This window comes from Ceratotherium simum, chromosome 17 (assembly GCF_057802395.1).
Source record: "Ceratotherium simum simum isolate JZ-2026a chromosome 17, ASM5780239v1, whole genome shotgun sequence".
Lineage (NCBI taxonomy): Eukaryota > Metazoa > Chordata > Mammalia > Perissodactyla > Rhinocerotidae > Ceratotherium > Ceratotherium simum.
The window spans coordinates 21,328,470-21,352,033 of NC_141916.1; the positions used below are offsets into that span (position 1 = coordinate 21,328,470).

General features: G+C 56.0%; 1 protein-coding gene across 3 annotated transcripts in view; it reads left to right on the plus strand.

Annotated features, from left to right (window-relative positions):
* The window catches only part of RAPGEF3 (Rap guanine nucleotide exchange factor 3), a 28,835-nt gene extending 16,879 nt beyond the window's left edge, over positions 1-11,956 (plus strand). For all 3 annotated transcript variants that reach the window (XM_087442500.1, XM_004428932.3, XM_087442502.1), the window contains 17 exons: positions 244-332; positions 634-712; positions 920-1,070; positions 1,155-1,237; positions 1,900-1,939; positions 4,621-4,702; positions 5,010-5,156; positions 7,058-7,155; positions 7,604-7,729; positions 7,816-7,997; positions 8,245-8,335; positions 8,473-8,523; positions 9,494-9,581; positions 9,954-10,018; positions 10,476-10,530; positions 10,628-10,699; positions 11,541-11,956. In XM_087442500.1, the coding sequence (XP_087298626.1) occupies positions 244-332; positions 634-712; positions 920-1,070; positions 1,155-1,237; positions 1,900-1,939; positions 4,621-4,702; positions 5,010-5,156; positions 7,058-7,155; positions 7,604-7,729; positions 7,816-7,997; positions 8,245-8,335; positions 8,473-8,523; positions 9,494-9,581; positions 9,954-10,018; positions 10,476-10,530; positions 10,628-10,699; positions 11,541-11,659 (1,618 nt within the window). In that variant the 3' untranslated portion in view covers positions 11,660-11,956. The remainder of the gene's footprint in view (positions 1-243; positions 333-633; positions 713-919; positions 1,071-1,154; positions 1,238-1,899; positions 1,940-4,620; positions 4,703-5,009; positions 5,157-7,057; positions 7,156-7,603; positions 7,730-7,815; positions 7,998-8,244; positions 8,336-8,472; positions 8,524-9,493; positions 9,582-9,953; positions 10,019-10,475; positions 10,531-10,627; positions 10,700-11,540) is intronic.
* Positions 11,957-23,564: the final 11,608 nt, after the last annotated feature.

Below are 23,564 nucleotides of genomic sequence, written 5' to 3' on the forward strand. Positions count from 1 at the left end.
CTTCTCTCCTTGTCTTTCCCAGGCTTTACTCCCTTCCCCTGTGTCATACCTCTGCCAGCTGGCCCACTGGGCGTGGAGAGTCATCCAGAGACTAAGATGCACCCTTGAATCGGCCTCCCCTCCACCCCAAGGGAGGACAGGGCGGGCGAATAGGGAAGAGAGATAGGATTGATTATTGATGTCTGCCTGGCTGTGGGAGTGGGGATGGTGGCACAAGTGCTATGGATTGGCCGTTTCTGCTAGGTATACCGTGATGTCTGGCACCCCGGAGAAGATCCTAGAACTGCTGTTGGAGGCCATGCGGCCCGATTCCAGTGCTCATGACCCAACAGGTAGGGGCAGGAGACACCCTGCCTGCTCTCTGACTCATCGGGTGGTCAGCTTGGTCTGGGAGAGGGCCAAGCATCCTGCATCTGACCTCATCGGGCGCTGGATTGGTCCATTCGGCCAGTCAGCAGAAAGTCCTCATTCCTGTGCTCTTGGCTTGGGTGGGGAGCTGTCACAGGGCTGGGCATCACTGGTACCTTGCCCATGGTGGGGTTGGGGGCAGGGATGCTCCAGCTGTGCATATGCCTGTGCTCAGTAGACTTGACCTCTGAAGCCCCCTCCTGTCCCCCCGCCCCTGCCCTACAGAGACTTTCCTCAGCGACTTCCTCCTGACCCACAGCGTCTTCATGCCCAGCACCCAGCTCTGCGCTGCCCTCCTGCACCAATATCCTTCCAGCCCCAGGGTGATTAGGATGGTGTGTGGAGTGGGGAGGAGGAATCCCTCATAGCATGGCTATGCCGAGCCCCCCAAAGTATCCACCTTGTGCCAGGCCCAGCTTGTAAGCAGGCCTTGGGCGTCCTGCTCCCCGTTTGCCTGCGGCGTGGTGGGGGGGACCCGCTGGATGTTGTGGTTCCCTTGACTGGCGCCCACCTTCCACGCGGAGCCCGCGGGAGGCAGCGAGCAGGAGTGCAGCACCTACATCTGCAACAAGAGGCAGCAGATCCTGCGGCTGGTCAGCCAGTGGGTGGCCCTGTATGGCCCCATGCTCCACAATGACCCCGTGGCCACCAGCTTTCTCCAGGTACCTGGGAGGGAGGCAGGGCTGGACCGGGCTGCCAGGGTGGACATGGCTCCAGCCATCTCAGTGCATCTTGGCTCCTCCCAGAAACTCTCAGACCTGGTGAGCAGGGACGCCCGGCTTAGCAACCTGCTGCGGGAGCAGTGGCCGGAGAGGCGGCGACACCACAGGTGATGCTTTGGCTCTGGGTTAACCTGTCATAGGTGTGCTGGGCAGCACATCGGGGACTGCGAGCTCGCGGTGCACGTGGCGGGAGCATTGGCGGTGGTTGCTCATTTGTCTAGTCCCGCTTCTTTCCGTTCCTTATTCTTACCAATCCCTGGCTGTTCACCCTCACGTCACGCGTCGTCCATTCTCATGCGTCACGCGGTCATTCATGTGTCATTCTCGTATCCTGAGCATACCTGGATGGTTCTCACTTCCTCCATTCGCACGTATTTATTACCGGGCACCGTCAGTGCCAGCTCCTGCCGGCCCTTCCCGGTGAATCTCCTGGAGTTTACCTTGGTCTCCCCACACATTCCCACGGGGCAGCTGAGGTTTGGGGAGCGCTCATCCGCTGTGGCGCCTGCTCTACCTGATGTCCCGTCCATTTCTCCCGTGGACTCTCTTCCCTCCCCTGGCCTGGGAGAAGCACCGAGTCCAGGGTCCAGGTTTCAGGCCCCAGCTTTGCCCCTCTCTGGGCCGTGTTCACCAAGTCATGCTAACCTCTGAGCCTCGGTGAGGGCGATGGAATCCAGAGCCCCGGGCGCCTCCTTGCTCCTGGCCCCGTGCTGTCCTGCCCGCAGGGTCCCTGGCTCCCATCTCACCCCGCTTCTCACTTGCTCCACAGGTTGGAAAATGGCTGTGGGAATGCATCTCCTCAGATGAAGGTGCCCGCCCCGAATTGGCTCCTGTCCCCTCTGTCGGAGCCCCAGCTCCTTCCCTCTGCTCCCCCGGGGACCACTCAGCTCCTCCTTCAGGCCCTGCCCGAGGGGCTCTGCGTGGGAAGTTTCCCCAGGCACAGACACACCCTTGGGTCTGTGATGGGTGTTCACATGGCTTTGGGGACACAGAGGTCTAAGGTCACCCCCCCACCCCCACCCCCAGAGGCTTCTATCCTGACTGGGAGGTGATTGCTGCTCATAGTTAGAGCCTCTTAGCAGTTCCCCCTGGGAGATAAGGGATGGGGCCTGAAGGCAGCCTCTGAAGCCCCTGGTTCCTGGTGGCCAATGCCAGGAGCCCAGAGGAAGGCAGGCCCATCCCTGGGAGCCAGAGGTGGCCAGTGCCATTCCTGGCAGGGCCCAGGGGGAGCAGAGGGGGACAAGAAGATGTGACTGGAGCCGAGATTTGGTGAGGAATGGTGGGAGAAAGGACTGGAAAGGTAGGTTGGGGCTGGTTGTGGGGAGTGTTGCATTCGGAATAGAATCCAAATGCCCCACCTGGGCCTACCGGGCTCCTCTCCCACCTCATCTCGTCCCCCTCTTCCCTGCCGGAGACTCTCACAGGCTCCTTTTCTTCTATAGGTGAAGTTTATTCCTTGGAACTTTCTTTCTCTGGCTCTTTGCCTGTGTGGATCCTTCTTATTGTTCTGATCTCAGCCAAAATGTGGGGTTCCCAGGGAGGGCCCCCATCTCCCTATCCAGAGCATCCCCTATGCAGACCAGTGCCCCCAGCCCTGCCATGGCTGCTTCCCTCCGAGGTGTCCTCTGTGGTTTTCTTCAAAACATCATCACTGTGTAGAATTGTTTTTTCCTTTGTCTCCTTGCGTATTGTCTGTTAGTATCTGTCACGTCCCTCAGAATGCCGGCTTCACACGTGAGGGGCCTTGACCTGTTTCCCAGGGCTCACACGCTGCCTGGCCTGTGGCTGACGCTCAGGAGCCAGCGTGGACTTGTCCTCACAGGCGGGGCACGGTGTTAGGTGTCGACGATGCAGCAGTGGGCTGGGAGAGCCCCCCGCCTGGAGGGGCTTCCAGTGGAGGGAGGGACAGAGCTGCCAAGCAATCTTATCTGTATAAGGACAAGGATGGGGGCTGACCCAGGGTCAGGGAGAGCATCCCGGGAGCTGACTGCTGGAGCTGAGAGCGGCAGGGTGTGAGGTGGAGGGGCGCCCGCCCATCAGCCCTGGAGATGGGAGAGTGAGAGCCGGGCCGCAGAGGAGGCCGGGAAGGTGGGCAGGGGCCTGAGCGTGCAGGCCCGTGGGCCGTGGTCAGGGGTTTGGTCTCTGTCCTTACAGCAGTGTGAGCCATTGGAGCTATCTGAGCCAAGGATTGACAAGATCAGATTTGTGTCTTGAACTGGGCGGCGAAGCTTGCGCTTTATGCAGTGGACAGTGATGGCCTAGAAGCCATTAGGAAGCTGAACTGGGCTCTGGTCAGGCAGACTGGGGGAGGAGGGAGGGAGGCACCAAGGGGCGAGGGTGGAGGAGGATAGCTGGGCTGTTGCAGCAGATGACAAGTGAGGCGACCTGGGCAGGTGGAACTGGGGGGTTGGCCCGGGCTGGGGAGGGGGACACAGGGACACCCATTTCAGAGAAGAATCCCCAGAACAAGTGACAAGCTGTGCGGAAGCAGGGGAGGCGGGAACCTCAGTGCAGGAGAGTGTCTGGGAGGAGCAGTCTGGGAGGCAGGATGAGGGGTGCCGAGGGACGTGTGGAGTTTGGGGTGAGGGAGCACAGACATGGACAGATCCACGAGGCATTTAAGGCCAGGGCTTGGAAGAGAATTCAACACTGGTGGTGTGGTTTTGAGAGTCTTCCATGTGCCGGTGGCGCGTGAGGCTGCGAGGAATTCTGAGGCGAGCTCTGAGATTTGGAAATCTGGGGAAGAACCGTGGACTGAGGTGTGAACCTGATCTCCACAGTCAGAGCTGGAAGGAGGGAGAAAGTCAGTCCCAGCGTTGGCAGAACAGTCGGGGTGGGCAGAGGAACCATGGTAGGGAGGCCTTAGCCCAGCATGGTTTGCTGCATCAGCCCACTGTGGTTGGGGTTCATGCAGGAAGGGTTGTGGGATTTGACAGGGCAGTGACACAGTTGAGGGTTGATGGATAAGCGCACAGAGGGAGAGAGGAGCAGGCTAGCATTCCAGATGGGCCACTTAGCAGCTGTGTTGCCTTGGGCATGTTACTTAACCTCTCTGAGCCTCATTGATTTCATCTGTAAAATGGGAATGCTACTACTACTACTATTTTTGTCAAAGGGCTATTGTGTACATTTAGATACTTAGAATAAGCATGTACTTAGTCTGGTATATAGCAAAGAGCAAACTAGCAAATGGTAGCCGAAGGAGGAGAAGAGAGAGAAACCAGAGCAATAGCTGAGGTATGTTCCTCTCAGAACAGCTCTGGACCTATTTGGCAGACAGGGTGACACACCTGTAGAGGGGGACAGACTTCTTCTTAGCCCTACTCTGTCTCTTCTCCTGGAGCCTTGGTCCCTGGCGCCTGACCTGGCTCAGGTTCACGCAGCAAGCAGAGCCCCCGGGGGGTGTGCGTGCTGTGTGGGTCCCATGCTCCCAGTGACAAAAGCATGCTCTCCTTCGTGTCCTCCAGGCCTTACTTTCTCTCCCTCTCAGGCCCGGAACATACCTGTTTGGCTCCCCAGCCAAGACGAGCCCCTCCCCAGCAGCAACTGTGCCATCCGAGTTGGAGATAAAGGTTGGTGGTCCGAGCCAGCCAGGGGATAGCCAGCATCCTGCGGTTGTCATCCTCGACCTCAGTATACCTGGCCAAGGATGGCACGCTGTACTCCTTGGGTCTCTGTTCCAGGCTGCCAGGCAGAGCCTGCCTCCTGTGCCCCTCTCCTTGGCTCAGGGCCTCCCACCAGCTCTGCGCAGCATACCCACCCAGGCTTCTCCTTAGCGCCCTTGCCGCCTCCTCAGGGCCCCTCCCACTGCCCTCTCCCTCCTTGGGCAGGGAAACCAAGCAGCCTGCTCCCCCAGCTCAGCCCGGTCTTCCTCTCCAGTCCCCTACGACATCTGCCGGCCGGACCACTCGGTGCTGACCCTGCGGCTGCCTGTGACGGCCTCAGTGAGAGAGGTGATGGCCGCGCTGGCCCAGGAGGACAGCTGGACTAAGGGGCAGGTGCTGGTGAAGGTCAACTCTGCAGGCGGTGAGTTGTGTCTCTGAATAGAGTGGCCCCAAGGGAGAGGGTCCCCTCAGGGCCATGCCCAGATCTCCCACATTAAGGTCTTTATCATCTTGATCAACGTTAATGATGGTCGGCATTTATGGGAGGTTTATTCCGTCTCTTCAAAGTGCCTTGTGTGTCATGCTTAAGAGCATGGACTCTGGAGGCTGCTGCATGCATCTGATCTCAGCCCTTTACGTCACTGCCTGTGTGTCCCTGGGCAGGATACTTAATCTCTCTGTACTGTTTCATCATCTGTAAAAGGAGGATAATACGAGTACCTGCTTCATAGAGAATTGTGAGGATTAAACGGGCCAGTCTATTAATGTGTTTAGAATGGAGTCTGGCACATAGTCAGCTCTACATGGGTATCAGCTGCTCCTATTACCATCCTCGTGCTTATATATTCATTTAATCCTAATCACGATCTTAGGAGACAGGCACTTTTGTCCTATTTCCAGACAAGGACACTGAAGCTCAAGGGGGTTAAGCGACTTTCCCAAGCTCACACCGTCAGTGTAGCTGGCCTTTGCCTTTAGGTAGTCTTCATTCATTTAGTCAGTCAGCAAACATCTTTGAGGGTCAGCTATGGGCCAGCAATGGGTTAGGAGCTAGAGGTACCAGGTGAGATTGAGCAGCTTGATGGTTAAGAGCATAGACTGTGGACTCCCAGACCTGTGCTGGAATCCGAGACCTGCTGCTTACCACCTGTGTGATCCTGGGCAAGGTGCTTACCCCCTCTGAGCCTCCGTTGCCTGGTCTGTCAAATGAGCACTATAACTGTACCTATCACACAGGGCTGCTGTGGCTACTGAAGGAGATACTGTGTATAAAGCACTTAGCATGGGGGTAGCATGAGGATTATGAAGACCTGCCATTGGCAAACGTGGCACATTAAAAACTACAGTTGTCTGTGAAGAACACAGCCCAGGTCTGACAGCTGGAGCCCAGGGATTAGGAGCATCCAGAGAATAATGGCAGGGAGTGGAGGTGAGAAAAGCAAAGCCTTCTTCCTCCAGGAAGTAGGGGGAGAGGATGAGGTCACCTGTGCCTGTGCGCTGCTCTGGGAAGCACTGCCCTCTGCTGGCCATCTTGGAGAGTTGCAGTTGCCCAAAGCTGGTATTTGCTGAGACCCTACTCCCGCGCCAGGCGCTCTTCAGAGCACTGATCTCCAGATGGTTTTGATTGACACTCATGTCAGTAACCAAAATTTTATTACAAACCCTCTACTGTGTGTATATTTTCCTATGTCATACACATATATTCCTACACTAACGTTATGTAATTATAAAGCTACACACAAAATAGAAATGCAAAACAGATGAGAAAAATAAATCTAAGTAGAAGAGCTAATATTTTCTCCTGGATGCATGGATGGCCTCGTGTGCCTTACCCTGGAGGCTACTGACCTAGGGACTGGGGACTCAAACATGACTAAAAACACAGTCCCCATCCACGGAGCTGGTGAAAATGAACACCGAGGCTCTTGTAAGTTGTTCCCAATTTCAAAGGGCTTTTATATGTATCATATACCTACAGCTGCTATTTATATAAATTATTTCATTTGACTTGTGAGGAGTCAGGGCAAGTCTATTGTCTCAGTTTGCCAAAGGAGGAAACTAAGGCTCAGGGAGGTTCCCACCTTGCCCAAGTTCTGCCCGTCACATGAAGAATCCCCTTTCATCCTCCTCGGGGTGCTGCCTTGGGCGGTGTGTGTACGTGGGCACGTGCACCTGTGCATTCACAGCACCCGCCCAGGACTCCAACCCCGCCACTGGGAGAAGGGACCTCCCAGCCTCCTGAACAGGCCTCTACCCTGCGTCCAGTTACTCCCTGGGCTCCCTCTCTGTCCCCACCCAGAGCAGCCTCTGCTCTCTTTGCAGATGCCGTTGGCCTGCAGCCAGATGCCCGTGGTGTGGCCACATCCCTGGGGCTCAACGAGCGGCTCTTTGTTGTCAACCCACAGGAAGTGCACGAGCTGGTAGGGACAGGCAGGGCGCCAGGGCCCAGGGAGGAGCTGTGTTTTGGGAGTGGCAGGGGTGGGTGTGGGGGACAGTCACAGAGAGAAGAGAGAGGGGCTGGCTCTGGCTGCTGCTGCTAGCTCAGCTGATGGGGGGATTCCAAAGGTTGAGGGAGGGGGAGAGCTGGTTGGGAGCTGTCAAGGAGAAAGAGGAAGATCTGCCCTCATTAGGTGCTCCCCAGGGGACAGGAGCCCTACAAGGAGGGGTCTCAGTGTTGGGGAGCTGTCAGGATGATGCTCCTTGGGAAGCCCCATCCTTCAGAGGCCCCTTCACTCGCTGCAGCACCCCTCCCCTCCCCGACACTCCTCCGACCATGGGCACAGGGTCTCTGCCCCAAACTCTCTCCTCCCACCCTGTACCTCTCCCTGGATTACTCAGGCTCCCCCCTGAGCACTCTCCCACCTGCAGACCCCACACCCCGAGCAGCTGGGGCCCACCATGGGCTCTGCTGAGGGGCTGGACCTGGTGAGTGCCAAGGACCTGGCAGGCCAGCTGACGGACCACGACTGGAGCCTCTTCAACAGTATCCACCAGGTGCAGGGGCAGACTGAGGCCAGGAGAGCAGGCGGCGGGGGTGCCCCGCCCAGCACGCGCTGATCTCTCGTGCGCCCCCCGCCCAGGTGGAGCTGATCCACTACGTGCTGGGCCCCCAGCACCTGCGGGATGTCACTACCGCCAATCTAGAGCGCTTCATGCGCCGCTTCAACGAGCTGCAGTACTGGGTGGCCACGGAGCTGTGTCTCTGCCCCGTGCCCGGCCCACGGGCCCAGCTGCTCAGGAAGTTCATCAAGCTGGCGGCCCAGTGAGTGCCCGTGGGGTGTGTGGCAGAGTCCTGTGGCCGCCTTTTCTTAAGTCCCCCATTCCTGGTCAGTATGTTGCCAACTCTGCCATCCCTTTGCTTCCCTGGCCCCCTGGAGCCTCGGCCTCTCCACCCCATCCAGCCCCAGTTCCCGCAGAGGCAGCACTGGCCTGGCGCGCTCCTGGGCCCCAGGCCTGGCTCTGTGGGTGTGGCTGCTTCCCCTGAGGGTCCCTGGGTCTTCTGCTCACAGCCTCAAGGAGCAAAAGAACCTCAATTCCTTCTTTGCCGTCATGTTTGGCCTCAGTAACTCGGCCATCAGCCGTCTGGCCCACACCTGGGAGGTAGGTGCACTCTGGAGGGGAGTCCAGCCCCCTCCCCCAGTCCTGAGGTCAGGCCCCATGCCCGTCCTGGGAGTCTGGGCTGGGGATGGGGCTCTCATCGCAGAGCGGTGACAGCTCCATCTGCGTCTCCTTCGCAGCGGCTGCCCCACAAAGTCCGGAAGCTGCACTCGGCCCTTGAGAGGCTGCTGGTGAGTGCTGGGCCTCGGCTCCTCCCTCCAGAAACCCCGATTCCTGGCATCCCAGCAGCCTCTTTCCCTGTCCTCGGCTACTTCTAGGATTTCCAACCCCGGTCCAGGGCCTGGTTCCCTTTGGCCTGTGAGATTGGGGAGGTGGCTGAGGACTGGGGTGTTCAGCATTATGGTGGGGGTGCGTAGTGTCTTATATCCCTCAGGACGTGTAGGTGTGTGTAGGTATGGGGACATTTGCTGTGGCTGTGAGGTCCTATGTGAAGACCAGGACAGGCCTGGTGTCCGGCCTGGGGTCTGAGTTGCGGGGGGACCAACAAGGGGATGCTGATTCACCTCAGGACTCAGGAAGCAGGTCCTGGCACCAGCACCCACGGTGTGCCAGGGCCCGTCAGTGGCCCCTCGGGAGACTCAAGGAGCCTGTGGGCCAGACTAGGCCAAAAGATGAGGAAATTGTTGGGGAGCTGAACCCCTCGCCCTGAGGAATTGTGGGGGGCAGAAAGGGTTTGATGGGGCTCAGGAGAAAACTGGTGCAGAGGTGTTGTAATTAGCATGGCTCTGCGAGCTCTTGAGGAAAAAATTCACCCCGTGGGGCTCAAGAGCTTCACAGGGATATACCCACCAGCGAGAGCCGGAGACAGAGACAGTCAGACACAGGGACAGGGACAAAGGCAGAAGAGAGAGTTTTCCATGAAACCTCAGGGCCCCTGTGACTAATGGCCGTGAAGTTTCCTTGGGGGCTAATTGGAGGCTGGGAAGCCACATGCACAGACTGACAGTCGCAGCCTCGGGCCCCCTCCGGCCTGCCACCGGGCCTGCCTTGGTGGGCTCTGGGCTGAGAGGAAGCTGAGCTCCGTGGGGATGGGCAGACGGCCTCTCCTTGGTGGGGTGGGGTGTCTGGTTGTGCTGTGGTATGTGGTGGGTTACGGCGTGCGGGACCCTCCCTCTCTCACTGTGGCTCCTTCGCTCTCAGGACCCCTCGTGGAACCACCGAGTATATCGACTGGCCCTCACCAAGCTCTCCCCTCCCATCATCCCCTTCATGCCCCTTCTTCTCAAAGGTAATAGAACCAACGCTTACCTTCCCGCCTCCATCCCTTCCATTCCTGCACCTCTCTGTGTGTCCACCCAACCCTCTCTGAGTGATTCCAATGTGCTTATGCGTTTGGGAGCGCAAAGATGAACTAGTAGGTCTCAGGCGAGAAGCAGAGTTAAGACATGCAGACAAATAGTGGTGACATTAGATGGCCTATGATATGAGGCCTACGGGATGCAAGGAGATTGCTCTGGGAGGTCAGAGGGGAGCCGGAGGAAGAGGGTCATGTGGTGGTGGGACAGGCCCAAGGCTCCCCATTATCAGCCTATCACCTTTTCTGGGCTGCAGGAAAGGGAAGGAGTTTGGGGACCTATGAACAAAACCCATCTCTTTGCAGACATGACCTTCATCCATGAGGGAAACCACACGCTGGTGGAGAATCTCATCAACTTTGAGAAGATGGTGAGTTCCAGGACAGTGGGCGTCTGCTGCTGGAGTGGCTTGGGGGCTATGACTATGGCCTTGGAAGGGAGCAGGGGTGGGAGATGGTCTAAAGTTATTAATAATATAAATATGAATACTTCTTTTAAAATAGCCCCTGCCTTACTCCATTGCATACCAGAGGGCCTGGTCTCTATTAGGGGGTGCTGGGGTGACAGCCTCAAATATCTCCCTTCAACCAGAGCCCTCCAGGCCTCTTCCTCTCTGAGCCCTTCCTGACTTCTGTTCTTCTTCCCACTGCCTGGTCCCCGCTGGGCTCTGGGTGTGCTGGGGCGGAGCAGACATGACCCCATTTCCTACAGCCCCCTCGTCCCTAGGAGCATCCTGCTCAAAGAGAGCTCAGGGTCTCAGCTGCCCCCCAGGCCACGCCAGGGGCCTGCCCCTCAGGCCCAGTCTCATGGCCTTGCCTTGCCCGCAGAGAATGATGGCCAGAGCCGTGCGGATGCTGCATCACTGCCGAAGCCACAGCAGCGGTGAGAGGGCTGGGCCCCCTGGGTAGGAACCCCCAACCAGTGTCCCCTTCGAGGCTCCAGCTTGGCCTGTCTCCCTGACTCCCACCTGCCCCCACAGTGCCCCTCTCGCCCCTCAGAAGCCGCGTCTCTCACCTGCACGAGGACGGCCAGGCGGCAAGGATTTCCACGTGTAAGTGGGGGCGGGGTGGGTGCTGACAAGTTTGCCAGGGCGGCATTCACAGGCACCTGCACACATGATGCTGCTAACACCTCCTTCACAACACCTCTCTGAGGCGGGCAGAACGTTATCCTGACTTAAGGATGTGCAAACAGGCCGGGGTGTTGAAGGAACTCATGGAAGGCCACGCAATTCGTTAGCGGTAGAGCTGGGACCCTGGCACTTACTCCAGACCTGCGTTTTTTAAGTGGCCTTCAGTTGCATGGAATGGGATTAATTCTAATCCACAGTTCATGCCACCCTGTCATCATTGGGCCTGTGCGTGATGTTGTGTATGTATGTATTCTGCTGACACAGTGAACACCACAGGACCTAAGCCAACTATGAGCACGTTGACGTTAACTTGTGTCTCCCTGCACAATGTATCCCTTTCTTGTCCGCTCGCCTCTCCCCACCCAAGGTAACCACTATCCTGAATTTTGAGTTACTCATTTTCTTATTTTTTAAGATAGCTGTATCATATATATTCACACACACACACATATACTTAAAATGCCTCATATATGTAATATATATCATGACAACAAAATATTCTTTTAGTTGTTTTTGAACTTGGTAAGGGGTGTTATGCTGTATGTAACCTTGGGGTCCTGCTATTTTCAGTCTGTGCTCTGAACCCCAGTGCTACCTGCCCCCAGGTCCGTGGGGGCGGGGCAGCAGTCTTCAGGACTGGCCGTGGGAAGTGACCGGGTGGGTGGCGGAGGGCAGGAAGGCGATGAGCTCCATGGAGGGGGAAGGGATGGGCTCTACATAGTGGCATGGGCGCCCCCCTGACTGCTGTCCCCCCCGCCAGGCTCGGAGCAGTCCCTGAGCACCCGGAGTCCAGCCAGCACCTGGGCTTACGTCCAGCAGCTGAAGGTCATCGACAACCAGCGGGAACTCTCCCGCCTCTCCCGGGAGCTGGAGCCTTGAGGAGGGGCCTGGGGGAGCAGGCACTTCCGCTGGGAAAGCCAGGGTGCGCCCGGGCCAGGAGGCCCACAGGCTGGCCACAGCTGGGCAGGGCTCTCCGCGGAGCGAACTCGAGGCCCTGGAGCGGGCAGTGAGGACGCAGCTGTCCCCTGTGATGACTGGCGGCCAAGGAGGACCTCGGAATGAGCTGGGCCCAAGGCCAAGGAATGGGGGACAGAGAGGCCCTGAGTGGGTGGGAGAGCGGAGCAGACGCTGGGACTCTGTGTTCAATAGAGAGCTCTCCACACCAGGTTTTTTCCAGATTCTGTGCCTCGTGGCTTTGTTGTCCGGCCATCTCCAGGCCCCTGTGGCTTGTTTCCACAGTGGACTGAGAGCGCCTGCATGTGTGTGGCATGGGTGGGGCCGGTTGCCTGGGGAGGGCAGGGTGGGGTGGGTGGGGGCAGTCCTGCTTTTCTTTCCACAGCCTGTGAGATAAACAGCTGGGTGTGGTCAGGGCTGTTTGCACGGGAGTGGTGGTCCCTGAGGAGCCTTATTGTTACCATCAGTTACCGGAGATGCCTGTGTTCTGCCGCCAGCCCTGTGGGGTGTGGCGGAGAGGCGAGACCTGCCATCTGGGACAGGAACTGAGGAGGAGGTGTGCCTGCCTCCGGAGTGGACGCGGAGAGGCTGACGGAGCAGCCCACCCCCATGCGTGGTCTCTGGGACCCGGGCGGGGCTCCGGGATGGCTGACTGCTGTCCACATCTTAAGCCCTAGCCCAGGACCTGCTGGAGCCTGGAGCCCCTGTCAGCGGCCGGCCAGGGTGACCCTCGGCCCTCCATGGTGGTCTGAGAGGACTCCTACAGCCCAGCTGCAACTACCTCCTTCTGCCGCCCCCTCCTGGCTCTGCCTCCAGCGCAGCACTGTTGGGTGGTGCTCACGCTGAACTGAGGCCTCTGAGGGGTGGCCAGTGGTAGACAGGACTCCGAGGCAGAGGCTTCTGAGAGGAGCCCATCCCTTGCTGAGACGTAACAGGCTTCCCAGAAGTCAGATTTCTTATCAGTGGTGAGAACAGTCCCATCAAGCTCTGTCAGCCTTGAGGCCTCTCTTCCCTGCCCCTTCAGCATGTCCCCTGGGAACCAGCTCCTGCAAGGACCCCTCCTGCCAGGACGCTCACTTGAGGAAGCTCCGGGCGGGGCCTCCCTCCTCTCTGCTCCCACTGTCTGGCCTGAGAGGGACCTCTGGGCCATGGGGATGACCCCGGCGTAGGTATTGAGCAGCAGGGCCCCTGGGCATGTGGAGGAGGTGGGCTCATAGCTGGAGGGAGAGGAGGGGCTGGTGTGGCCCTGCACTTGCTCAGCAGGTACATCTGTGGGGCTCAGGCTGGACGCACCCCCACCTCCCCTCACCCCTGCACTGCCAGACCCCTCATCCTTGCGGTCCTGGACACACGTGCACCCCTTCCAGAAAGGTCAGAGCCCTTGGCGGAGGTGGCACAGCTGGGATTAGACCTCAGGTGTCTAAGTGAATGTAAGTCAATGAACAGTTCTCTGCCTCCATTTCTCCATCTGTAAGATGGGTGTGAGGATCTCAGTCCAGCTCTGAGTGACAAGTCCAACTGCAGCTCTGCCACTGCAGGCAAGGTGACAGCCGTGGGCAGCCTGTGTCCTCAGCCTGATGGAGGGGCAGCATCACTTGGGTGAAGCAGGCAGAGCCCACTCTCCCGGGGAGAGCCTTGGGTGGAGCAGACGGCAGGGGTGACCAAGCCAGTTCCGTTGCTGTGGGCAGAGATGGAGGACCACAGGGCATAGAAGCTTCGAGAGCTAAGCAATCAGGACATGAGGCCTAAGCCTTGGTGAGTCAGGACTCTCAGGAGCTTTCTTCTCTTCTAAACCCTTTGTCTTTCGGGGTTTCAGTAAGACCAGCCAGCTGGCCACGGCCCTCGACGTCCTTTCAGACTCAAGGGCAAGACCAGCCCTGCAACCACGGAAGCCAAGCGTGGTGGGGGGGTGTCCCCCATTAGCTCTTCTCCTTTTCTTCTCTGTGGTCGCACCTACATCCTGATGGAACTTGGGCAACTTTTGAATCTCCCTTCAGTCTTGGACGGCCTGCAGCCTCCCAGCTGCCTCAGTCTCTTGGGCGAGACGCCTTGTGAGCCTGTTGGTAGAGGCCCTGCCAGGAGAAGAGTGCCCAGAGTGACAGGAGGCCACCCAGTGGGAGCTGGAGACCCCGGTGACTGGGCTGGGTCACCGTGGAGGGGGAAAGGCTCTAGGTCATGGTGGCCTCGTGCTCTGAGGGCTGTGTTGCCTTCTGTCTCCCTGACTGCCCAGGTGTGGGGTCATGGAGGGGCATCCTCCCATGTCCTAGCAGCCCAGGCTGCCTGTAGGGGGTTCCCAGTATGTATCCCTGCTTCAGGACAGCCATGATGGGAGGAGGAATTCACGGGACTGCTGAGAGAAGGAAGTGTGAGATCAGACCTTAAAAAATCTCTTTTACCTGAAAGGCGCTAAAGCAGAGAGGGAATGAGTGTGTCCTATGGGGGAGAACGGGGCAGAGGAGCTATTCCTCCTCTCAGATACACAGCTCCCCACCCCTCCCTTATCCTTAGCTTCCCTGGCAAGGCCGGGGGCCAGGCCAGGGCTGTCACAGTTGGGTGCACACCAGGGGCTCCCGCCTCTCCAGCAGACTGAGCACGATCTGGTGCAGGGGTAGGGCAGGCCGGGGAGCTGACTCCCTGGCTGCTTCAGCTGCTCTCCCTGGGAACCAGTCCTCCTCTGTCCCCAAGCCCCATCCCCTCAGGACCCACCCTGAGCCGGTGATCTGGCACCCTCCACCCCCACCGCGTTCAGCAGAGAGTCAGAGCTCGGGGGGCGTAGGGCAGACCTGCTTCCATGCCCCCAGCAGCCTGGGCCCCTGGCTGTTCTGCTTCCCAAGCGGCCAAGATTCTTCTTCTATTGCTGATATTCACAGTGTTTATCATGCTGGTAGATTCAGATTTGAATTGTGTTTCTTTCCAGCATATCTGTTATCTTATTTTTACTCTGGCGATAGCGCAGGTATTTTTACCCCGTTTTACAGTCAAACAAACTGAGGCACAGGAAGATTTGCCTAAGGTCACGTAAGTGGTTAATAACAGGGCATCTGGTGAAGGACCTGGATGTGTATCAGCCACGCCTGTGCCACAGGCCAGATGCAATGTCCCTAAACCCCAACATTTTCTTCTCTTGTAGGAATAGACCAGGCATATAAATTCCTCCCTCCCTCCTTCATTTTGGAATACTTCCTCTGGGCCTGATAGGGGCTCTGTGGATGGGACAGGCCATCCTGGGCTCCTGGAACAGACCACCCAGCCAGGCAGACAGACACAGAATGAGGCCATCAGAAGGGACAAGATGCTGCAGAGGGCAAGTCCAGAGAGTGGTGATGCCTCTGGCGGCAGGGTCTCTCTGCTCACTCCCAAGCATTTAGGGCCACAGCTGCTCCCATGCTGGAATGCAGCTTCACAGCCCCAGCCATCTGGCCCCCCAGAGCCCTGCACACCGGGCTGCACAGCTCTGCCTGCCAGAGTTGGGGGTGCTCTCTGCTCACCCTTGGTATAAGTCACTCGAACATCCTGAGTATCAGGCAGGTATAGTGGCTGGTGGTTGGGGCAAAATCTCTGACCTGGCAGTTCTTGATCCCTCCCTCCCTCCCTCCCTTCCTTGGACCCATAGGCCAGAACACAAATGCATTTCCAAAATGTATCCTCACCTTCTGCCCCGTACACAGAGTTCTGGGCTTCTCACACATCTGCCAGGGCTATGGGCCTGAACTGGGTAAGTGTCCTCTCCAGCCTGTCCGATTGCCCAGCCAATCCAGGCACCCCTCCCTAGGATTCTGGACTCTTTAAGACCCGAGCCCAGCCCTCCTGCAGCCCAGCCTGATGGCACCTGAGGGCAAAGGGGCTTGCCGCCCAGGCCGATGGGCGGCTGTCCGCTGTCATCCCTCCCAGGGATGGTGAAACTGGATCACTCTGAGAAGCCGAGTCTGACTCAGCTGGGCTTGGAGAGCATCTTCTCTTCCAAGCCTGAGGACTTCTGGGAGCAGGTGGGCTTGATGGGGCCAGGGGGGCAGCTGCTGGTGGTGGTAGGTAGACTACTGAGGCAGGAGATGGGCCCAGGGACCCCCAGAAGAAGGAAGAAGGCTGAGCTCAGAACCCAGACCCACTGTTTGTTTGTGGGATTCTGGTTTGTGTGTGTTTAGACTCTAACCGGTGTGGACCCTGGGCCAGGGGGCTGGACGCTTAGGGCCTTGCCTAACTGCTTGCCGTGCCCTTGGTCCTTGGGGAGGGCTGGGGGCCTCAGTTTTCTAGCTGGGGGTGAGTTGGGGGCAGCCGGAGCTGTTTCCGGGTTGCTGAGTGGGGGAGAGTGCAGGATTTCCTGGCACCCAGGGGACTCTAACCAGCAGAGGGGTGGAGAGAGGGTGACTTTTTGGCTGGGACCATGAAAGCAGGACATTTTAAGCTTACTCTGCTTCCTAGAAAGGGGCCTATAAACCATAGCTTGAGGCAGCACAGGTGGGTGTCAGGGGGTCCTCCTTCAGTGGGCAGTGTGTGGGCCTCAGCAGCCACGTGGCCTGAGGCAAGTCCTTTCCTTTCCCTGGACCTCGCTTTCCTTATTTGTGAACAAGGATTTGGACTAGATAGAAGAGTTTGAGGATGTTTTCCTACTCTTAGTGTCTACGACTTAGGTAGCTCAAGGTGTCAAAAGGGGCGAGGGGACACAGATCCCTTTTGGTCATGAGACTGCGGACCCCTCCAAGAATCTTCCCAGAGGTGGCCTCCAGCCAGACTGCCCACAGGAAGGAGAGCCAGCTGCAAGCACAATTTCATTAGAAGGGATCTCAGAGTTCCCTGACCCTAAATACTGCCTCCTGCAGCTGCCTGAGTGCATGGCTGCTCGCTTCTCCCCCTTGAGTTCTAATTGTCGGTACAAGGGCCCTGTTGTATAGATACATAACCTGGGAAGAGTCTAATGGTCACTTTCAGGAGAAGATGAGGAAGGAAGAGCCCTGAGACCATGGTATTGGGGGAGTTTTCACACCATGGGGTGAGGGGTAAGGTCCAGAGTATTCTCTAGGGAGTATTGCAGGGGCTCTGGGGAGCGCAGAGCCCCCAGAGTGAGAGTCAGAGTGAGAGGGAGGTGGCCAGCTCCCCGCACTCAGCCTTGCTGGGGCCGGGCCCACAGGGGCAACCTGTGTGCTAGACGGAGAGCCTGCAGGTCCAGGCTGGACCCTCTCATGGCCCACGGAGGAGGTCAGCCTTCTCTGTCCCTCCTCTCTCTCGGTTCTTGGCTTCTGTACTAGGCAGCTGTTGGTAATCTCACCAAACAGAGCTCAAGGCTCAGGAGGCCAGAGCCCTGCATTTGTTCCCCATTGAGGCTCTCAGATTCCCGCAGAACAAAGTTCAGTTCCCTGGGCTGCAGCCACACCCCCAGGAAATAGGTGGTCACCTTTGGCGACAAACCCAGGTGAGCTAGACAGTGGGTCTCGTTAAAGCGTCATCCTCAAAGCTTGAAAATATTCAAAGCGTACATTTTGAAAAAATTATTTTGGGAAATTATAAAAGAAATCACATTATGGAGAGTTTCGGTTAGAAAACTGCCACTGTCTCATGCTTCGTGTTTCTGTTTTATTTTTTTGTGAGGAAGATCAGCCCTGAGCTATCATCCATGCCAATCCTCTTTTTACTGAGGAAGACTGGCCCTGGGCTAACATCCGTGCCCATCTTCCTCCACTTTATATGGGACGCCGCCACAGCATGGCCCGACAAGCGGTGCATCGGTGCGCGCCTGGGATCCGAACCCAGGCCGCCAGCAGTGGAGCACGTGCATTTAACCGCTATGCCATGGGGCCATCCCATTGTGTTTATGTTTTAGATGTTGTTTTTTCTGGGAGGCCTTCCCTAACCATCTTATGGAAATTAGGTCTTCTGTGGCCCTATTTTTTTGAACACACACTTATTTAGTCTTATTATGGAACAGGCACTGTTCTAAGAGCTTTGCAATCATTAACTTGTTCAATCCTCACAAGAGCCCTGTAAGGTACTCTTACCAGCTCTATTTTATAGTTACAGGGGAAACCGAGGCACAGAGAGGTCAGGGAATCTGCCCAGGGTTGTACATCTGGTGAGTGGCAGAGCTGGGATTCAAACCCAGGCAGTCTGGCTTTAGAACCAGTGTCCTCAGCATCCTGTTCTGCACCTATGATAGCTTTCAATGCACTTTGTCAATCGTCTCCCTCCCCCTTCAGGTGCTGAGCTCCTGCCTTTGCATCCACTTTGCTTAGCACAGTCAGTGAATGAAAGAATGAGGAAGGGGAAATTGCTCATAATCCAACTACCTTAGCACGATAATTATAGTAATTTTGACAGATTGTAGATCTCCAGACCATGAGTAGGAGCCACTCCTGCCAGTCTTGTTATTGTTGTCTTTATGAGGGCAGAACAGCTGGCTATGACCTCACACCTGGGTCAAGAGGCCAGCCAGGTGCCTCATGCCAGCGCTTGGCTCCTGCTTGGCCTCAGGCCGGCTCCATCTTGATCTTGCCCTTGCTCACTCCGTGGCTGTCTCTGAGCCTCGTTATCACGTCTACCTGTCTGATCCACTCCACTTTGTTCCCGTCTGTGCCTCCAGACCCTCTGAAATAGAAATTTTACTTTATAATCACTAGTACACAGTGTAAAACAAGCGCAGGTGGCAACACCTGTAGGCAGGTGGTTACTTTGGGATCCTAAAAAGCAGGGTAAAATTATCTTACAGTGTGGATTCAGAAGATGCTGGAATTCCAGGTTCTGTCTGATCTCTACAGTGGCTGCCCCTTTCAGTGGTGGTGTCACTTTGGGGTTTAGGTCCCCCCCAAGTTTCTATTAGTCCCAAGTAAACATACACTATAGCCAAAATTGTGTGTTTGCTATGAAAACACAACTACAAAACGAATCCCTACACCTACTGCCCCACACCTACTTCCACCTCCTGCCCATGAGCCGCCCCCTCAGGTGCAAGCTCTGGAGCCTCCAGGGCTCATGGAGGGATCCATCTGCTCTGTTTTGCTCATCACCTTTCCTCCAGCTTTTATAACAACTTGGGCTGGAAGTCTCAGTTCGCTCATTCATTCATTCATTGATGCATTGCTGGTCCCGGCACGTGTTGACAGTTTTCTAACACACATTGGGTGACAATACAAAGCAGTAGAGGGGACCCATGAGGCAGGGTCCCTGTCTCAGGAAGTTCAGAGGTGAGCTGAGGAAACCCATGGATGTCAAGTGAAATGGCATTGCAGGGGTTAACCGACACCACGTTGGCAGCGACATCTGTCAGAGGTGGCTGTGATGTGTCAGAGGCACTCGGACAAGTGTCAGGAACTGAGTCCATAGGCAGGAGGGATCCAGTGGTTTGGGCGGATGAAGTCAGGCTTTGTGGAACGTGGGGCTCCCCCTGGGGCGGGAGGGGGAGTAGGAGATGGACAACCAGCGAGTGAGGGGAAGGCATTCCAGGCGGAGGACTGGCGCGGGGCTGGGCCAGCAGAACCAGAAGCACAGCCTGGGACTCTGATGAATGGGCCAGGCAGCATCTCTGACTAATGTGCCCCGGGCGGGCGGTGAGTGTGATGCTGAGTGTTGGGGCTCCTGCAAACTTAAGTGCCTGGAAACACAACTGCGGTACCCAGCATACCAACCAATGTGGGAGAAAATCAGACATGGGGCCATTCTAAGACACATTCAGTAAGAGGACACTATGGACCGAGGTGGCTCACAAGTGATCAGATGTGGGCGACCATCCTGGGCCTCTAACCTGGGGCATTCCTTGGCCACTGTGGGATGGAGGCTGGAGACCCAGCATCTCCAGGTGCCAGGGTCCTTAGGAGGTGACTCCAGGCCTCACCTGTGCTGGGTCCCCTGCAGGGTCTTTCTGGTCTCTGGTCCTGCTGAAGTGACTTGGCCTTGCTTTCATAGAAGATAAGGGTTGGGGGGATAGGCTGGCCTGTGCACATGCCCCCTGTAGTAGCCTCCTGGATCAGTCTCTCCCATAGCCTGTTGGTCCTGACAGACTGCTGACCACCTTGGTAGCCCAAAGATGAGTGGGGTCTCCTTTTTTTTGTGTGTATGTGAGGAAGATCAGCCCTGAGCTAACATCTGTGCTAATTCTCCTCTTATTTTGCTGAGGAAGACCGGCTCTGAGCTAACATCTATTGCCAATCCTCCTCCTTTTTTTCTCGCCAAAGCCCCAGTAGATAGTTGTATGTCATAGTTGCACATCCTTCTAGTTGCTGTATGTGGGACGCGGCCTCAGCATGGCTGGAGAAGCGGTGCATCGGTGCGCGCCCAGGATCCGAACCCGGGCTGCCAGTAGCGGAACGTGTGCACTTAACTGCTAAGCCACGGGGCCGGCCTGAGTGGGGTCTCCTTTAAACAGTGACCTAATGCTGGGGCTTCTCTATCGTCTGTCCTACCAGAAACCAAGCAGTTCCAAGAACAATTTTCCAGCCCAGCCTGAACCCTGCCAGTCCAAGAACAGCATAGCATCAGGCATATGGTGAGCACTCTGTAAATATTTGCTGATGGAATTCCCATTCTCGGCACCCCTGACCGCTGACTGCCTCCTGGATCCTTGCCCAGGCGGATTCACCCTCTTCCCCACCCTCCACGAAGCCACAGCTGCACGCTCTCCTCACTCCCTGATGCTGAGAAGGCATTTCTGCTGGTGTTCTCATCAAGAGAATCCATCTACCACGCATGTCTCGCCACCCTCTCCCCACCCCAGGTGTCCAGGACCCAGCCTCCTGGGACTCCCACCTTGCTGGCTGCTCCTCACAGTGCCTCCTTGGAATGAAGAGCTTTCATTCAAGAGTGGAAAGTCGATGTGAGGACCTAACTGGAGGAGGACTTGGAAAGAGGAGCAGCAGTTTTCTGTCTAGACCAGGCCAGCCAGGAAAAGAAAGCTGTCTGAAATACAATTTAATGTCTGTCTCTATAGACATATATACGTGCATCTAAGCTTATGAGGCATCACTGCGTAAATATAAGGATGTGTGTTCATTTATTGGCTGAACAGAATTTTCCCTACTGTCCTGTTTGCTTCTGCCCACATCTTGGGTTGTAAAGTCCTGGGGGTTGGGAATCAGATCTGGGAAGGGGGATCCTCAGCACCAGAGGCTTTCACGTGGAAGCAGGACAACATCTTAGAATTGTTCAGGGCTTTACAACATCATATGAGAAGTGGAACGAGGTCCCTTTAATTCTGATGAATCTGATTCCAGACCATTTTGCATAGTAACCTAGACAAAATTAAGTGGTGGTTGATGTGTTTTGAAGGTGTGATGTTTATGGGACGAGGTGGCATCAGTGCTCATGAGGATGGCCTCTGGCCAGAGGGATCTGGGTTTGAAGGCCTGCTGTATAACTTAATAATTGTGTGCTCCTGGGCACATTTCCCAACTTTTCTGTGCCTCGGTTTCCTCATCTGTAAAATGAGGATGACAATAGTACTGTTAAGGGTTGTAGTGAGAATGAAGGAGATAGCACGCAAGAAGCTCTTTGTGTGTGATGTGTGGTAAGTGCTCCACCTGTGTTGGTGGTTGTGTTAAGGTCAATATTGTGGCTCTTGTTGGAGGACCCAGTCTGAAACACTCAGGTCCTCAGATGACCCATCTGGTTCTAGGGGGTCTGTCTCAACTGTCTTCCCTGCTCCCAGCCTTGCTTCTGACCTAAAATTCCTGATGGAGGGTAGAGCTCCCGCCCTCAAAGCTCCATCCCACAGTCAGTTCAGCTGGACATCAGGGCAACCCTAGCCAGACCCCACTCCCACTCTGAGAACTTTGGCCTCAGCCGGGGTCCACCCAGCTGGATGGGACAGACCATCCAATCCCACGTTCTGAGGTGTCATTGCTTCCTGGCCCAGCCAGTGACATTCTCCTCTATTCCCTAAATCAACTGGAGTCTGAGATATGTTCACGTGCTGCCAATCCAGGGAGGGTGAGGGTTCTGGCTGCCTGTGACTCTGTAGCCTGCTCTCAGGTTGTGCAAATGAAGCTTATGCAAATAAAGCAGCCATTTCTGCCCCTACTTCCTTTAACCAGGCTTTCTTCCTGGAGAACAGGGCCAGGCTTACCCCTCAGTTGTGCTTCCCGTGTAAGTCCTTTGTGAGGTGGCTTGCCCAGGCTGTGCTCTCCACCCCTGAGAGCCCGCATCTGGTCTCATCTCCACCCAGTAAGCGTTTCGGGGATTCTCCTTAACCCACCGCAACTGCTCAACCTGGGGCCTGGGCAAGAAGCCTCGAAATTAAAGTCTGAGAACTTGGAAAGGATCATCAGATCCAAACCCATCATTTCAAAGATGAGAAAACTGAAGATGAGAGAGAAGAAGAAAGTTTCACTGTCAAAGTAGCCTGGTTGAGGAGGACATGCTCCCCCACTCCCTTTCCAGAAAAAAGTCCCGTATAGAATGGTCTCACTTGTTCATTAATTTTGCCTTTTTTTTTTTTTTTTTTAGTGAGGAAGGTTAGCCCTGAGCTAACATCCCTTGCCAGCTCAGATTAGCCCTAAGCTAAAATCTGTGCCCATCTTCCTCTACTTTGTATATGGGATGCTGCCACAGCATGGTTTGATGAGCAGTGCGTATGTCCTTGCCCGGGATCCAAACCCACGAACCCTGGGCCCCTGAAGCGGAGCAAGTGAACTTAACCACTACACCACTGGGCTGGCCCCAATTTTGCCTTTTTATGAGACTTTTTTTTTTTGCTGAGGAAGATTTGCCCTGAGCTAACATCTGTTGCCAATCCTCCTGTTTTTTTGCCTGAGGAAGATCAGCCCTGAGCTAACATCTGTGCCCATCTTCCTCTATTTTGTGTATGGGTTGCCACCACAGCATAGCTGACAAGTGGTGGAGGTCTGCTCCTGGGATCTGAACCTGCGAACCTGGGCTGCCGAAGTAGAGTGTGCTGAACTTAACCACTACACCATGGGGCCAGCTCCAAGACTTTTCTTTTTTGAGAGGGCTGAGAATCGCCATGCAATGCTCTTTCTGGAAAGGGCATTTTACTTGGCAGTTTTCGCTTTTATTGGGAGAGGAAAACGTGGCAGCCCCAAGTTGTGGCACCTCTGCTCTTGGACTTGGGAAGAAAGGAGCCCTGAGAAACTTCACCTTGAGGGAGAGGAGTGTAAGTGAGGATGAAGGGAGGGGGCCCTGGGCTCCCAGGAGAGGAAGGGTGGGCCCTCTGGCTGCCTTTGAGAGGCCTCCTGCCCTTCCCCAGCCTCATAAACCTGGAACCTGTGAGAGCCTGAAACATGTAAAACCTGAGATGCTGACTCAGTGAGTTAGAGGCCCATTTGCAAGATATTTCTAGGGTGGTTTAGGTATGGGCGGCTTGATGGAAGTAAGAATAGCGCTTGTTTCTGAGCCATGCCTCCTAAATCTCTCCTTCCTATGACCCCAACCCTAGCTTGAGCGCTTACTCTTTGTCACATGTGTGATGACCATCTTATTATGGTCCTCATGCTAAGCACCAGGAATTGAAAAATGAAGTCAGCCTGTAACTCCTTGGAAGATCAGGCCCATGGTTTGCAGGTAGGTGGGTGTTTGCAGGGCATCACCTAAAGATAAGACTGTGGGTGCCCCTAATTTGGACAGGGAACCCCCCAAACTAGGCCCATCTTGCTGTGCCTTCCTTCATGACCTATTTTCTAGCTACCAACAGCTACCATTACCTGTTCTGAACATCTGGTGTTACCTGCCTGCTTAGTCACCTTCCCTCTGGCTTCAAACAGCTGTAGGGCCCCACCTTCTCTCCGCCTCCTATCCACCTGGGGTCGTTCCCTCCCCTTTCCTCCTGAAAGGATCTGGAGGTACCAGATCCACAAGTCCTGATGGCTTATAAAGGATCAGCCTGGGAAATAGG